This window comes from Astyanax mexicanus, chromosome 3, assembly GCF_023375975.1.
Source record: "Astyanax mexicanus isolate ESR-SI-001 chromosome 3, AstMex3_surface, whole genome shotgun sequence".
Lineage (NCBI taxonomy): Eukaryota > Metazoa > Chordata > Actinopteri > Characiformes > Acestrorhamphidae > Astyanax > Astyanax mexicanus.
In genome coordinates, this window is record NC_064410.1 from 835,252 (window position 1) to 850,008 (window position 14,757).

The 14,757-nt window shown below is 39.7% G+C and overlaps 2 protein-coding genes across 3 annotated transcripts in view; both read right to left on the reverse strand.

The window, feature by feature from the left end:
• Window positions 1-956: 956 nt before the first annotated feature.
• Window positions 957-5,342, reverse strand: gdf6b (growth differentiation factor 6b). The gene is made up of 2 exons (XM_007229225.4): window positions 4,890-5,342; window positions 957-3,791 (listed from the first exon to the last, which is right to left on the reverse strand). Exons 1-2 carry the CDS (start codon window positions 5,212-5,214, stop codon window positions 2,920-2,922), a joined length of 1,197 nt encoding a protein of 398 aa, XP_007229287.3. The 5' UTR covers window positions 5,215-5,342; the 3' UTR covers window positions 957-2,919.
• A 1,184-nt stretch (window positions 5,343-6,526) lies between these two features.
• The window catches only part of pkhd1l1.1 (PKHD1 like 1, tandem duplicate 1), a 73,080-nt gene continuing 64,849 nt past the window's right edge, over window positions 6,527-14,757 (reverse strand). For both annotated transcript variants that reach the window (XM_022667340.2, XM_022667339.2), the window contains exons 74-78: window positions 10,295-10,446; window positions 9,620-9,766; window positions 9,332-9,485; window positions 8,496-8,603; window positions 6,527-7,606 (exon numbers count right to left, since the gene is read on the reverse strand). In XM_022667340.2, coding sequence (XP_022523061.2) covers window positions 7,467-7,606; window positions 8,496-8,603; window positions 9,332-9,485; window positions 9,620-9,766; window positions 10,295-10,446 — 701 coding nt within the window. In that variant the 3' untranslated portion in view covers window positions 6,527-7,466. The remainder of the gene's footprint in view (window positions 7,607-8,495; window positions 8,604-9,331; window positions 9,486-9,619; window positions 9,767-10,294; window positions 10,447-14,757) is intronic.

Sequence of the window (14,757 nt, forward strand, 5' to 3'; positions counted from 1 at the left end):
TCCAAAAGCAGTGTGTAAGACTGGTGGAGGAGAACATGTTTAAATATGAATATGAACTTGTTTTCTTTGCATTATTTGAGATCTGAAAGCTCTGCATCTTTTTTGTTATTTCAGTCATTTCTCATTTTCTGTAAATAAATGCTCTAAATGAGAGTATTTTTATTTGTAATTTGGGAGAAATGTTGTCTGTAGTTTATAGAATAAAACAACAATGTTCATTTTACTCAAATATAAACCTATAAATAGCAAAATCAGAGAAACTGATTCACAAACTAAAGTGGCATATATTTAAATATAGTAATAGTGTACTATACTATAAACTACACTTTAATCACACTCTTTTAATATGATTTTAATGGTTATTTTGAACAGCTCAGCTGCAATTAAGAGCAAATCATTTTTAAGCATTTTACTTACAAACAGAATAAGTACAGACTAATTTCAGCATAATGTATATGTTATAAGTATATATGTTTTTTACACAGGTTATACAAGTACAAGTTATGCTTTAATTCTGGTGAAGCACTCTATACTATACTTACTATATTATTACTATTACTTTTTCTCTTTATACATACATTTGCATTTACTTAATTAGTATACAGATTTCTGTGCTAATTTTGTATTTTGTAAAAATATATATACTCTTGTGAAAAAAAAGTATACTTATATTACGTTAAAAGAATATTATGCTGATTGGGTTGAGCACAATGCTCAGTCAGTCAATCAGCTCTTCCTTCTTCTTTGGCCCTAAACCCATACATCACTCTTTGCCCCTCCCCTTCCGACTACTACTCCCATTTTGTTAGCCTGTAAATTACATGAAAAATAACTGTTCCATTATTATGCTGTGTTTTTCAGGCAAATTCACATTTATTTCTGAGATAAATGGTTTTGAGTAATGTGTTTAGATGCCTTTGCACGGACCTGTACATCAAAAAACGAACCACAGCTGATTTACTTTGACACAGTTCTGCATTTTATTAGAAGAATAAATCTTTCACATGGTCTTCATTTGAGCACAGTATTTACAGGGCTGTATGGGAACATTAATGTCTCAAAGCACTGAGGTAGATACACAGGAAGTCAAGTCTACAACAGTAAAAAAGAAAAAATGTGAAATTATAGTAACTGTGTACAAGAAAGCCCCTATTAGGAGCAATAATTTAACATAATTATATATATATATATATATATATAAATTAACATTTTTTTCTGTACAGTCACAATGTACATATTATTTACACTTCAGAACATAAAAAACAAAGTTGGGTGCATGATTATATATCAAGATTGATCGCTTTTGGGAAACGCACACCCTGATCCTGAAGCCAGGTTCACACTACACGATTTTGGGCCAGTTTTTCGTTGATCGCTGACAAAAAAACTCAACCTTCAAAGCTCAACATGTTTAATATCTGACTCAGTCGGCGACTAGGAGTCAGGAGCAGCGGCTACGTACAGCCAATGAGATCACAGAAAGAAAGAACGAACCACAGGTCCAAAAAACTCATCAGAGTTGTTTATGTATTGTCTGCCCACTTCCTGTCCTCCTGTTCAAATTATGTAGTAACATAAAAATCGACAAAATGGAGATAAGTGTTTTTTCATAGGACAGCAATGATATTCTTCTCTATAGAGATTCTCTGGCGTGGCAACGCTCAGGTGTGTTTCTGGAGAGCAGCCAGGTGAGTCTGCGATTTCCCACAGTGAGAAATCGTGTAATTTGTGACCCCGTGTCGCTGATCCCGATCAGTCATTTAGTGTGAAAGTCTCAACAACTGAAGGACTCACAAGTACGGCACAACCGGTCGTGTAGTGCATACCTGTCAAGTTTTAGATTTAAAAATAAGGGATATTTTCCTATGTACGCTTAAAGCCGTCCCACCAGCCCAAGGAAGGTTCAGTATCCCTTACATTTTAAGACAGGTTTACAAAAAATCTAATCTAAAATAACGACATGTGAACCATTTACACACTACAATTAGATTATCAGAATCTGAAATGTTGTGGACATTCCTACATATGTCATTCTTTTAATACAGCCAAATTAAAAACACTTTTCTATATATTTTTTAAAAAGTTAAGATTTCATGTCTTTTTTTGGCATAAATGCACTCTTTTATATTATATATTTTTTATTTATTTAATGGATTTAAAATTGAACAAAGGGTGCACAAATTCGGCAAAATGACTGTAGGTGACCTAAAAATAGTATTATGAGCTTTTACTAAAAGGACATGGACCAGATATATTCCATCAGTAAAAATTAGTCCTAATGGCCTACACAATTAATAATTTTTAATTAATACTTCTTCCTTTTGATCACTCCACCCCTGATCAGTTCAGTTAATTTCGGTCCTCTCCACATTTCTAGTTAACAGTCACAAGCTGTATTTTTTTATTTTAAAAGGTTTAATCTGTGTGTTTTGTTTCGGAGACGAGTATTTTTAAGCAGCCATCAGAAAAATCTCATCACAGTTTACATGATTAGCCTACCGTTCCCTTACTTTTAGAAAAATCTCTGAATATCCAGATCTGTTTTAACATCAGCTGCTCCGACTAGCTGCCTGAACTCACAGCGACGGGGGGCTTCCCCACACTGACCCTCTATTGCAAGATGATTGTCTGTTTCTCCTGAAAGGTGGGACTTTCTCCTTGAACCGGCTCCACGATTGGTTAAGAGACACAGAGCAGTCAGTGCCCTGTCTCCTCAATAATATATATGTTTTTTTTATCTTAATATAATACAGGAAATTTACTGGAAAATACTAATACGGGAGGACAGCGGGAAAGAGGAGTAAAATACGGTAGTTTCCCGGTCAAAACGGGAGATTTGACAGGTATGGTGTAGTGTGAACATGCACAACGACTGATGACTCAAAAAAAGTTGTGTAGTGTGAACCTGACATTAAACGGTCACCTGCACCCACACGACTCCACCACCATGTCCTCGTACTGTTTGTAAACCACGTTATTCCCAGCGTCAATGTACAGGATGCTGATGGGGCTGAGTTTGGACGGCACGCAGCAGCTGGGCGGCATGTTGCCGGGGTTCATGGAGTTCATCAGAGTCTGTATGATGGCGTGGTTGGTGGGTTCCAGGTGAGACCTGAGGGGAAAGTCGCAGATTCCCTCGCAGTGGTGAGCTTCATAATCCAGAGGGGCTATGATCCAGTCGTCCCAGCCCAGCTCCCTGAAGTTGACGTGTAGCGGCTTCTTGCTACACCTGGCTTTAGACTTCCTACCGTGCCTCTTTCCGTGCCGGTTGTTCTGAGCCGTCCGTCGCTTCCGCCGAAGTTTAGGAGGTTTAGAGTCAGGATCCCACGTCTTAATCCTCTCCCGCTTCTCGTAGAAAAGACTCTGTCTCTTCTTGGACCTGGTGAACACCACCAAGATGGCTTTCTTCTGCTGCGGACGACCGTGCCGGTGGAAGCCGAGGTCCCGCAGGTCCACGTCCCTCTCAGGGTTGTCCAGTTTGGCCTTCAGCTCCAGACAGAAGTGCTTCCCCTGCGAGTGAAGGCGACGCTCTGCGAAAACGTCCCACACGTCTAGAACCAGCCATCGTGGTTTGTGGGAGTTCTCCAGATCCAGGGTTCTGGAGTCTAGAAGCTTGTGGGTTTGGCAGGAATGAAGCTGAAGCCCCACAGAACCGGTTTCAGACTCCTGGAAGCTTCCAGAGACCTTCGTGTATATTCTCAGTTCAGCTCCCAGCAGCTCCGCTTTATCAGAGAGCGTAGACACATCAAACGAATACCTCTGTTTCCACAGCGGAGAGGTCGAAGGGTCATCTGCAAGAGAAAGTGGAGATGTTGGTGTTCGTGATGTGGTGCTTTCATCTAGGTTTCACTAAACCTATTGATGGCATGCATTTCAATGAGAGAATGATAAAAGTAGAATTTGCAACACAGGGATTCTCATTATTAGCTACCACTTAATAAATAAATAAATAAATGAAATAAACCAAAAAAAACAAGTGTGCATGTCTACCAAGAAGGCGAGGGAGAATAAAAATGCAAAGTTGAAGGAGCCAATAGGAAGCGCTGAGCCAAATTTGGATAATATTTATTTATAAAGTTTAAAATGTTTTCAAACTATGCTAATATTTAGGTGTGAGTGAGTAAGAGACATGTATGAGAGAACGATTTTAGATCAATTTATATTGATATATATTTAAAATTTTTCCTTCTTTTAAAAATTTCAGAAGGTTTTTAGCAGGTTTAAAAACCTGTTTACACTGACTTCCATTGAGCGTTAAGAAGAAAAATTCCCTTCTTCTGTAAATTTACAATTTTAAAGATGTTTTCAGAAGTCAGTCAAAAGTGAGTATTATGAATTGACCAATAGAAATGCTACAAAATTTAGATTAAAAACTCTTTTCATAGTCGGCAATTCACAGTTAACAATTTCTGTTCTTTCTTATTAAGAAGCTTTTTTAGAGTCTGTTTAAATAGACTTTCATTGACAGTAATACAGTGTACAATACAGTGTACAATACAGTGTATAATACAGTATATATTACAGTGTATATTTGAGTGTATAACACAGTATAAAATACAGTGTATAATACAGTATATATTAGTGTATATAATACAGTATATATTAAAGTGTATACTACAGTATTTATTAAAGTGTATAGTACAGTATATATTAGTGTATAATACAGTATTTATTAAAGTGTATAGTACAGTATATATTAGTGTATAATACAGTGTATATTAAAGTGTATAATACAGTATTTATTAAAGTGTATAGTACAGTATATATTAGTGTATAATACAGTGTATATTAAAGTGTATAATACAGTATTTAATACAGTGTATAATACAGTATATATTAATGTATATAATACAGTATATATTAAAGTGTATAATACATTCTGCACTCACCGTGGCCGGTATCTACGAAGCTGGTGATGGTGTTGGCGGCTTTGGAGGAGCGGAAGAAGGTGGCGTTGAGCCCGAGTCTCTCTGCGGAGGAGAAGGTCTTGTAGATGGAGAGCATGTAGTCGTGCGGCTCCACGGAGCGCCAGCGCTTCCTCCTGCCGGGGACCCCCTCCCTCACCCGGCCGCGGCCCCGGGAGCCCCCCGCGGGGAGAAGCTGCGTGGCTGAGGAGCTCTTCTGCTCCGGAGACACGGAGCTCAGCGCCGGGCAGCTGCGCAGGAGGAGGAGCAGGAGGAGGAGAGAGAAGCTGAGGAGCCGCTGGAGGAGCATTCTGCAGGAGTTTCAGCCGCTACAGGAGAGAAAGATCCAGAGGAGGAGATCCGAGAGATCCTTCAGACCCGCAGCTACAACTTATAACAGCTCCCAGCCATGAACCTCCTCCTCCTCCACCCTCATACACTCACTCCCACCTACAGACCTGCAGGAGCCTCCACAGATACCTCACACATCAACCACCTCACACTACCTTATATACCATCCTCACTCCACCTCACAGAACGACCTCCAAATTATGAAGTCATAATTATGAGATGCTAAGTCATCATTACGAGTGAGTTTGTCATAATTATGGGATGATAAGTCATAATCATAAGACAATAAGTCATAATTAAAAGATAATAAGTAATAATTATGAAATAATAAGTCATAATTATGAGATGCTAAGTCACAATTATGGGATTATAAATCATAATGATGAGAAACTAAGTCATAATCATAATTATGAGATGCTTAGTCATAATTATAAGATGCTAAGTCATAATTATGAGATAATAACCCCATACCTAGTATCTTATAATTATGACCTACTAGCTCGTAATTATGAATTAACACCTATAATAATTACTTATTATCTTGTAATTAAGATGTAGTATTTCATAATTATGACTTAGTTTCTCATAATTATGACTTAGTCGAGCACCCTTATTTTTCCCAAGTGGTATTATCAATATTTTTTGATAAAGAATGAGTTTAATAAACATGCATTGTGGACTAGAATTAAAACAAATAATTGTAAAAATATCAGGTATGAATTATGTTTTAGAATATTATATACACTAAAATGTGATTAGTTCTGCTGTCACATCAGTGTCAGAGAGATTGTGGGTTTTTTTATTAATAGAGAGAGCAGAATCCTTCAGTAGAAGATCTGTGAGATCTGAATAAACTCCATGGGGGTCTTAGGACCTCTGGTGGCCAACAGTCAGAAATTCAGACAGTAAACCAGTCTGAATAATTCAGTTCAGGATCTGCTTTTACTGGTAGCTGGATTCAGATGATCTAAGCTGGTGTTTGATGGCCAAGATGGTTTAGAAGCTGATCATGCAGGTGACAGTTTGATAAAGAAATGTATCTCCCCATGCTGAGAGATACATGGAGAGCTTCGGTTACAGTGCATTACCGGCTGATAATGGTACTCATGGAATGCCTCTCAGCCAATCAAATTGCAGGGTCTGAATTTACTGTGGTATAATTAAAGATATCTAACTATACTTAAGTCAGTGAATGAGTGAGTAAATGAATGAGTGAGCGAGTGGTCAAACCTTCAATGTTTAAGGCTAAAAGAAGAGCCAGTGGAAGCAGATTTATGTAGCTGTTATGTTTTATTGATCATAAAAATGTCAGAAAAAGGTGCATTTTAAAATTAAATGTGTGTTGCATATAAGAAACATTTATTTATTTGATTGGATATTAATTATAATTAACTTCATACACTTCATTCATGCATCTAGACAAGATCATTCAAGTTTCATTTATATTGCAGTAAATGTTCACATTGTTGTTCACATAGTTCAGTAGAGGACATTGTGTATGTGTGCATTGTGTATCTCTGCGTTACGTCATCTTTATAACATTTTTATAACATCTTTATAACATCCTATTAAGAGGTAGACTATAATTTTCCGAGTAAACAATGAAAAAAGACATAACATTTGAGAATATAATCATCATATAATATAAATTGAATTTAATTAGATTATAATATGTTGATCATGGATAGTAAAGTAAGAAATATATTATTATTCTTTAGAAAAGTAAATTATAAGTATAATATTTAGGCACTTTGACTTTGGCTGATGTTTCCTGGAGTACCTGAAGTTTTCCTGATTGGTGGGCTGAGTTCAGACTGCAGGCAAATCTGATTTATTTCTCAAATCGCAGTCCTTGATTTTTTTTTTTATTAGTTATTTGTTATAAGTGATCGGGTTGAATCTGCTATTAATATCTCATGTAGTGATACATGTAGCCCTTGTTTGGGATTCCTAAACTTCTGTTTTTTAGGATTTTATGTGTTTTTTTATGTTTAGAAAACAAATTAAAACTCTTTAAAAAATCCTGATCTCTAAATGTGGTTTGGATCTTGTTTTTTTTTTTTTGCTGTCAAGAATATCAAAAATAAATCGAAATACAATCTAAATATGCTAAAAATCAGACTAGCCTTTATTATTTGAATGATTTGGCCAATTTAGGATCTTCAGGAGCTTCAGAAACACCAGGAACTTCAGGAACTTGCTTCAGCTGGTCTACAGGACACAGTACAAGAGATGCAGGACACTCAGCAGCATCAGCGTATACACAGTCCCTATTTTGAGAGCAGGACTGGAGTCAAAGACGCTGCTGCCATCGGTGGTGGACCCCGGTATAGAGGTGGTTGCTGTGGTGCCTGTGGTTTGTGGAGAAGTAGTAGAGCATTAGCAGCAATTAAAGGTTAATCAATGAGAAATAATTCACTGAAAACACTGATAATCAATGATAGTTACTGATAATCACTGTTTTATCCTTTTTTACAGCATAAAACATAAAGTTTTAAACTTAAAATGTAAAAAAAAGTGACATTTAACTACTAAAAGAGTCGAAAACAAACTAAAAAACTCCAACAAAATCAGAAAAAACTTTTAATAAAAAGTACACTACCTATGAATCTATTATGAATGCATACATAATGATGAATACATGGTATGGTATACATAATACCTTATTATATTGACTGTTGTTCATAAGCTATAGCTATAGAAAACCCATAAGCACTTATAGCAACATGCACAACACTATATAAAAGGCATGGCACAGGCATGAGATGTCATAAAGGTTTAAAAATAATATTATGAACAATATTCTAATACACAGATATAATAAAGCATTATGAAACCTCTCTTTGTAATGTGATATAGTGTTTTTTAATGTGTTATATACAGTATATTACTGCAATGACAGAACATATAAGAGTTATATAGGTTTATGATGGTCATTATAAGGTAGGATGTATGCCATATATATATATATAAATTCATAATGCATTAGGGATACAGGATTCATAGGAAGCTTTAACAAACATCTTTTTCTTTTTAATGATTTAAACCATGTTTTTTTTCTTCGTTTTTTTAGGTTTATCGGAAAAGTGTACTTTAATTTAATTGTAAAATTCTATAAATTTCAGATTAATAATCTACTGATGTTGTGACTGGCACTGAGTAATGCTGTGGTGCAGCAAATATGAATGAGTGACAATATTTTTAGCTATATTAGAGAAGTAGTAGGAGAATTAAACTCACTTGAGGAATCTGCAGTAGCACTGACGGTGGAAGGCACGCTCTTGACGGTGAAGGACCTGGATTGAGTCATCCAGTTGTTTAGGGTAAAAGCGAGCGTCATGTTCTCTCCTGTAAAATCCAAAAAAACATTGGTCAACAAGATAAAATTTATATTAAATTAATACAAACTGTAACTGGAAGTGTAAGAGTTTCAGGGAGCCTCAGTGTCTATGTTACCTTCTGGCTATGTTACCTTTTTCTGTTCTCAATAAATCCAGAAAAAACTTATTCTATATTTGTGATTTCCTCACGATTAATGACCGTCCACCTGTCTGACCCGATAATGATGGATTTTCCACCTCAGGTTATTTTGTCTCGTCTCCCACCAGACTGATCCACCCATCCATCATCACCACAGATCAGCTGCCCATCATCCATATATATATGTATTTAAACCAAATATTATAGACTGTATGTTTGATTTTTTTTTACAGTAGGTAAATGTTTGAGTAAAATGAACATGTTGTTTTATTCTATAAACTACAGAAAACATTTCTCCCAAATTACAAATAAAAATATTCTCATTTAGAGCATTTATTTGCAGAAAATGAGAAATGTCTGAAATAACAAAAAAGATGCAGAGCTTTCAGATCTCAAATAATGCAAAGAAAACAAGTTCATATTCATAAAGTTTTAAGAGTTCAGAAATAATCAATATTTGGTGAAATAATCCTGGTTTTTAATTACAATTGGCATCATGTTCTCCTCCACCAGTCTTACACACTGCTTTTGGATAACTTTATGCCACTCCAAATGATACTGAAGACACAGCAGGTAGTAAAAAACACATCACTCACCTGTAGTAGAGATGGCCAGGTCAGTGTAATTGGCCCAGCAGCTGGAGAAGGGGATGGTGGTGTTTCCGTACAGACCGTCCACCTCATTCCCGCGAGTGTCTTTCAGCACGGCTGTGATCGTGAGAGTCGTCACGCCCACTGATACACACTCACCCTGGAGACAAAGATCAGGACTTGAAAAGACTTTATGAAAAAGAGACGGCTAAGACCAGAAGAATTAGAGTTTTCTTTGCTCAAGTTCGTCCTCGGGCTGTTTTAGTGTTATTACAGTGCAGGTATGAGTCTCACCTGTTGGTCCACGGCCATGATGGAAGGCTGGGTGAAGAGGGGTCCAGGATTATACCCAGCCACCGGTTCCACCACCACCGTCAGAGAGGACACGCTCCTCACCGTCTGCACCACAGGATCCTCCCGTGTCACAGTCTGATCAGCCACCTAATCCACAAACAAAAAAAAACAACAAGTCCATGAACGAACTTTAAGTTAGCTTAGAATAGTGCACTAATAATGGTGAAAACTTTAAATGGTTGCTAAACTGTTTCTGTCTGAAAAGAGTGAAGAGTGGTTGCTGTGCTTCTAACTTTTGGTCCAAAAATGTTTGGCTAAATTTGAAAGTCAAAAAATTTCCGCCCATACCATTCTAACGGGAAAAAAAGTTCATTATTTTGATTTAAGAGTAGATCATGATTGGCTCAACATTATGACATAATTTCCTGGTTCTGGCTCAAAAAATGTGACCCGTAGAGCTGTTTGATATGATAGAGTTTTTTAGTTTATTTTCTTTTAGATTGTGGAATCTTAGGGAAAAATGTCCAAGCTGAAAAAGTCGTATTGCTCCAAAAAGCACAAGCAACCCCACAAAAGCTGTGGGACAAAACATATGTAATTTCAATAATTTTCTGGGAACACTTTTGTCCATGATTTTATATATGTAAGACATTATTATTATAATTTTAATCTTACAGTACTCCATGATGGATCGCTGGGTGGAGGAGACGGGGGAACGACGCCCATGGACGACACGTTGAAGCCGATGGACTGACTCAGGCTGCCGGTGACGGCGGCTTGACCCAGGTTATCCGTGATGTTCTTCAGCACCTGAAACTGCTCAACATCTGCAAATACAGAGACACAACATGCTACTGTTCATGGTGAGGGTTTACATTAGTTTACATTACAATTTTACACAACTTTTTAGCATATAGTTATAGCTTTTAGCATCAGAATAACTTGATTGCTGCTTGATTGTGTTTATTTTGAGTTCAAATTACTTAAAATATGGTACAAATTCTAAGTAAGAATGATTAAGATAATTATCCCTAAAATAAGCTAAATAATCACTTAAACACTTACTGAAAAAGATTGTGATTATATATTGCTGTTTCTCTTTTTTCCGGTGGCAACCTCTGCAGAGTGTCCAGTCAGAACACTAGTCGATTTGAGTTGTTCAGAAAAAGATTTATTCACTCTTCACACCCGCAACACAGTGTTCACAAGCTGATTGTAATATATCAGATAGCTGAGTAACATCTGGTAAGAATCTGAATCTATGATAGATTGCATGAGCTTAGTAGCATAAGTAGTAATGTGTTAATGTGTGTGGTTCTGAAAATAAAGAATGGGAAAATAATTGACTAGTTTCTCTCAATAAGCTTAACTTAGCAATAGCTGCAACAGTAACTTTTATCACACAATTCACATATAAATTAGTCTTACATAGCTAGTCCTTAGCTTAATGAAATAAGGTATATAGAACACAAATCAGCCTGAACTTAGCATGATCAAGCAGTACTGATGCTAACAATAAGCTAAATAACGCATTAGCATGCTAATCGCGATTAGCATCGATTAGCGTCTAGTAGCTAACATCACAAAATAACAGAAATATGCTCAGTGCATCTAAATAACAGAATGAGTATTACACTAAACCAATATGAATAAACTTATAGTGGCTAAACTCACCATTTGATGCACGCACGACACATTGTCTAAATAGAGAGTCAGCCTGCTGCTGCTCCACCTTGCCCCCTTGCTGCAACTGGCAATTAGGGACCTAGAGGGCCTTTCAATGATTAACATAGGTGGCTAACCACCTGCCTGACTAAAAAAACTGACAAATAGTATGGCAAACCAATAACAAACCAAAATCACAGCTGGGCTTTTGTACAGCCGCCCCCAAATATGTTATGCATATTTGTATCTAAAAGACCATCTACTCATTGTCGTCTGGAAGGGCTTGAAGTCTGATCAATCTAGCCACTGGTCGAAGGTAGGTGCGGTCCTTTACTAGCACCTCAGCGGTCCTTATTCTTCCATCGGCTCCAGGGTGGACAGCCTTGACTCTTCCAACTAACCACAGGGCCCTTGGTGTCTGAGGGTCCACTATCAACACTACTGCACCCACTGTAAGGTCCTCCTTGTCCTTCTGCCACTTCTGTCGGGTTTGTCGTGTTGGCAGGTAGTGACGAATGAATCTGACCCAAAATTGATCAGCCAGAACTTGACTGTGTCTCCATCTCTTGCGGGTTAGGAGCTCTGACGCTGGATAAATCACTTGGGACAGAGAGCCGTCTGGCCGCCCCATGAGAAGGGAATTTGGGGTCACAGGATCCGGATCCGAGATGTCTGAGGATACGTAACCCAAAGGCTTAGAATTCAGTATGCCCTCAATCTCTATCAGAACCGTCCTGAGCACCTCATCTGACACTGTTTGTGCTCCAAGAACGGGGTACAGTGCAGCCTTAACAGACCGTATCTCCCTTTCCCACGCTCCACCAAAGTGGGGGGCGCTCGGTGGGTTGTACTGGAACTCAATCTGTTGGGCTCCCAACTGCTCTTTCAAGGCTGGCTGGAGGGCTTGGAATGCTTCTTTCAACTCTGTATCACCACCCCTAAAATTTGTCCCTCTGTCACAAAGGAGCTCATGTGGCTTTCCTCTCCTGGAGATGAAACGACGGAGTGACAGGAGGAAGGAGTCAGTATCGATGCTTGAAAGAAGGTCTATGTAGACCGCCCTAGTAGTTAGGCACTTGTACAATAGGCCCCAGCGCTTTTCATTTCGCCTTCCCACTCTGACTTGGAAAGGTCCGAAACAGTCTATTCCAGTAGAGTAAAAAGCGGGCTTGTAGAGCCTTAAACTGGAGAGGGGCAAATCAGCCATTTGTGGGATGTCAGGTGTTCCACGCCACTTGCGACATTCAGGACAATTGTGTTGAAACTTGCGAATTGCTTGCCTGCCTCTCAAGATCCAGTAGTGTCGTCTAATCTCTCCAAATACTCTTTCCGGGCCAGGGTGGTGCAAGTCGTTGTCATAGTGTTTGATGATCAATGTTGTAATATGATGAGCAGGATCAAGCACAATAGGGTGTTGCACCTCTGGGCTTAGCTGCTCACACCTACGCAAACGACCTCCGACACGAATGAGCTGTGTGCTTCTATCGAGTTCAGGGGCTAGTGTGGCTAGCCTACTGTGCGCAGAAACAGGATTTCCTTTCTGTAGCTGAGTCAGGTCATCTGGAAAACTATCAATCTGTGCTTGACGAAGCACATCCAACTCAGCCTTCTTGAAGTCATCTGCTGACAGACTGCTGGTATCTGAATCCACCCTGTGTTTTGACTGTGCTACAGCTTCAAGGAGCTCTTGGAATGTATTGTATTGACTGATGTCCAGTTGTGGTAAGACTGTAGTCAAACTGGTGGCTCCACAGAAAGTGTGCTTCCGCTGCTCCTCATGAATTGGGGATGACATTTCAGAGGGTTGCTCTGGCCACTTAGCTTCTGGCTGCGAGAGGAACGCTGGGCCCTGAAACCAACGAGTGTCTTCTACCAGCTGTGACAGGGTCTTGCCCCTGGTAATGTCATCCGCTGGGTTTCTCTGCGAGTCCACATAGCACCAGGTCTCTGATTCAGTTAACTCCTGAATCTCAGCTATCCTAGTTCCCACAAAGACTTTGAATGTACAGGATTCTGATTGCAGCCATGTAAGAACTGTGGTAGAATCTGTCCAATAGATGTATCGATGGACCTCTAGGGATAGCTCTCGTTTCAAGACTGATGCCAACTGAGCACCTGTCAAAGCGGCAGAGAGCTCCAGTCTAGGGATCGACAACTGACGTTTAGGGGCCACTCGTGAACGGGCAGTGATAAATGCAACTTGGGTGTGTCCACTGCTGTCTTCGGTGCGCAGATACGCCACCGAACCATAGGCCTTCTCAGACGCGTCACAGAAGACATGGACACTACGGTTGCAGGTGCTGCTATCCAGCTCTTCAGTAGTGTAGCACCTAGGCACACTAATGTGAGATAACTGTGGTAGTTCTTCTACCCAGGAGAACCATGCTTGTAGTAGGTTATCAGGCAGATCTGGATCATCCCAATCACGCTTCTGATCCCAGAGTCTCTGTACCAAGACCTTAGCTCTGGTAGTAAATGGAACAATGAAACCAAGAGGATCATACTGTTTGGCGAGGATCCGGTATATGCTACGCATTGTGGGCTGCCTGTCGACCTCTAGCTGGCCATTTTTGTAGCTGAGTGTGTCTGACTGGCAGTGCCATAACATACCAAGGGCGCGCTCCTCTGGGTCTGCTATGTCTTGGTTAAGCCAGAGCTCGCTGCTTTCAGACCTGGACTCAGTAGGCAGGTGGCTGATGATTTTAGGACAGTTGCTGGCCCACTGTCGCAAATCAAACCCACCTTGGGCCAAGAGATGGCGAAGAGCATCCACTAGGTGCCTTGCCTCTTCAGCTGATTGTAGACTTTGTAGATAATTATCTACGTAGAAACACTGCTCCACGGATGTGCGCAATTTGTCTCCGGGCTCAGTGTGGTCAGCCACATGCTTTTGGAGAGTGAACGTTGCACAACAGGGGCTTGATGTAGTTCCAAAGGGCAGGACCTGCCACTGGTAGACATCAGGCGGGTCAGCTCTTTTCATTTCTCTCCAAAGGAACCTCAGGAGTGGTTGGTCCTCTGGGAGGAGGCGAACCTGATGGAACATGCCCTTTATATCAGAACTGATGGCAAAGGCATGTTCCCGAAAGCGGAGGAGAGCCCCGAGCAATGTAGCACCTAGCACGGGTCCGGGAAGGAGATGATCATTTAAACTGACACCCTTGTAGGAGAATGAACAATCAAAAACAATTCTATTCTTCCCATTATGCTGGACCATGTGGTGGGGCACATACCAACCAGGACTTTCCTTTAGATCCTCCAGGGGTATTTTCTTCACATAGCCAGCCTCAGTCAACTTGTGGATCTCGTTACTGTAGGTGGCAGCCTTTTCAGGATTGTTTGCAAGCGTCTTCTCCAAACTGCGCAAAGGGGCCATTACTGCCTCTTTAGGAGCATCCAGGGGGGGTAAGCCCTTTTTCCACAGCAGCGGTGTAGCATACCTTCGAACTCCCTCTACTTCGACCCGAACAGTC

What these genes read in the sequence shown, in the direction of transcription:
- gdf6b (XM_007229225.4), bottom strand. Translation starts at nt 5,214, where the DNA reads ATGCTCCTCCAGCGGCTCCTCAGCTTCTCTCTCCTCCTCCTGCTCCTC. An exon ending in CTTCGTAGATACCGGCCACG is followed by an intron (nt 3,792 to 4,889) that starts GTGAGTGCAGAA and finishes TTTCTCTTGCAG; the next exon opens with ATGACCCTTCGACCTCTCCG.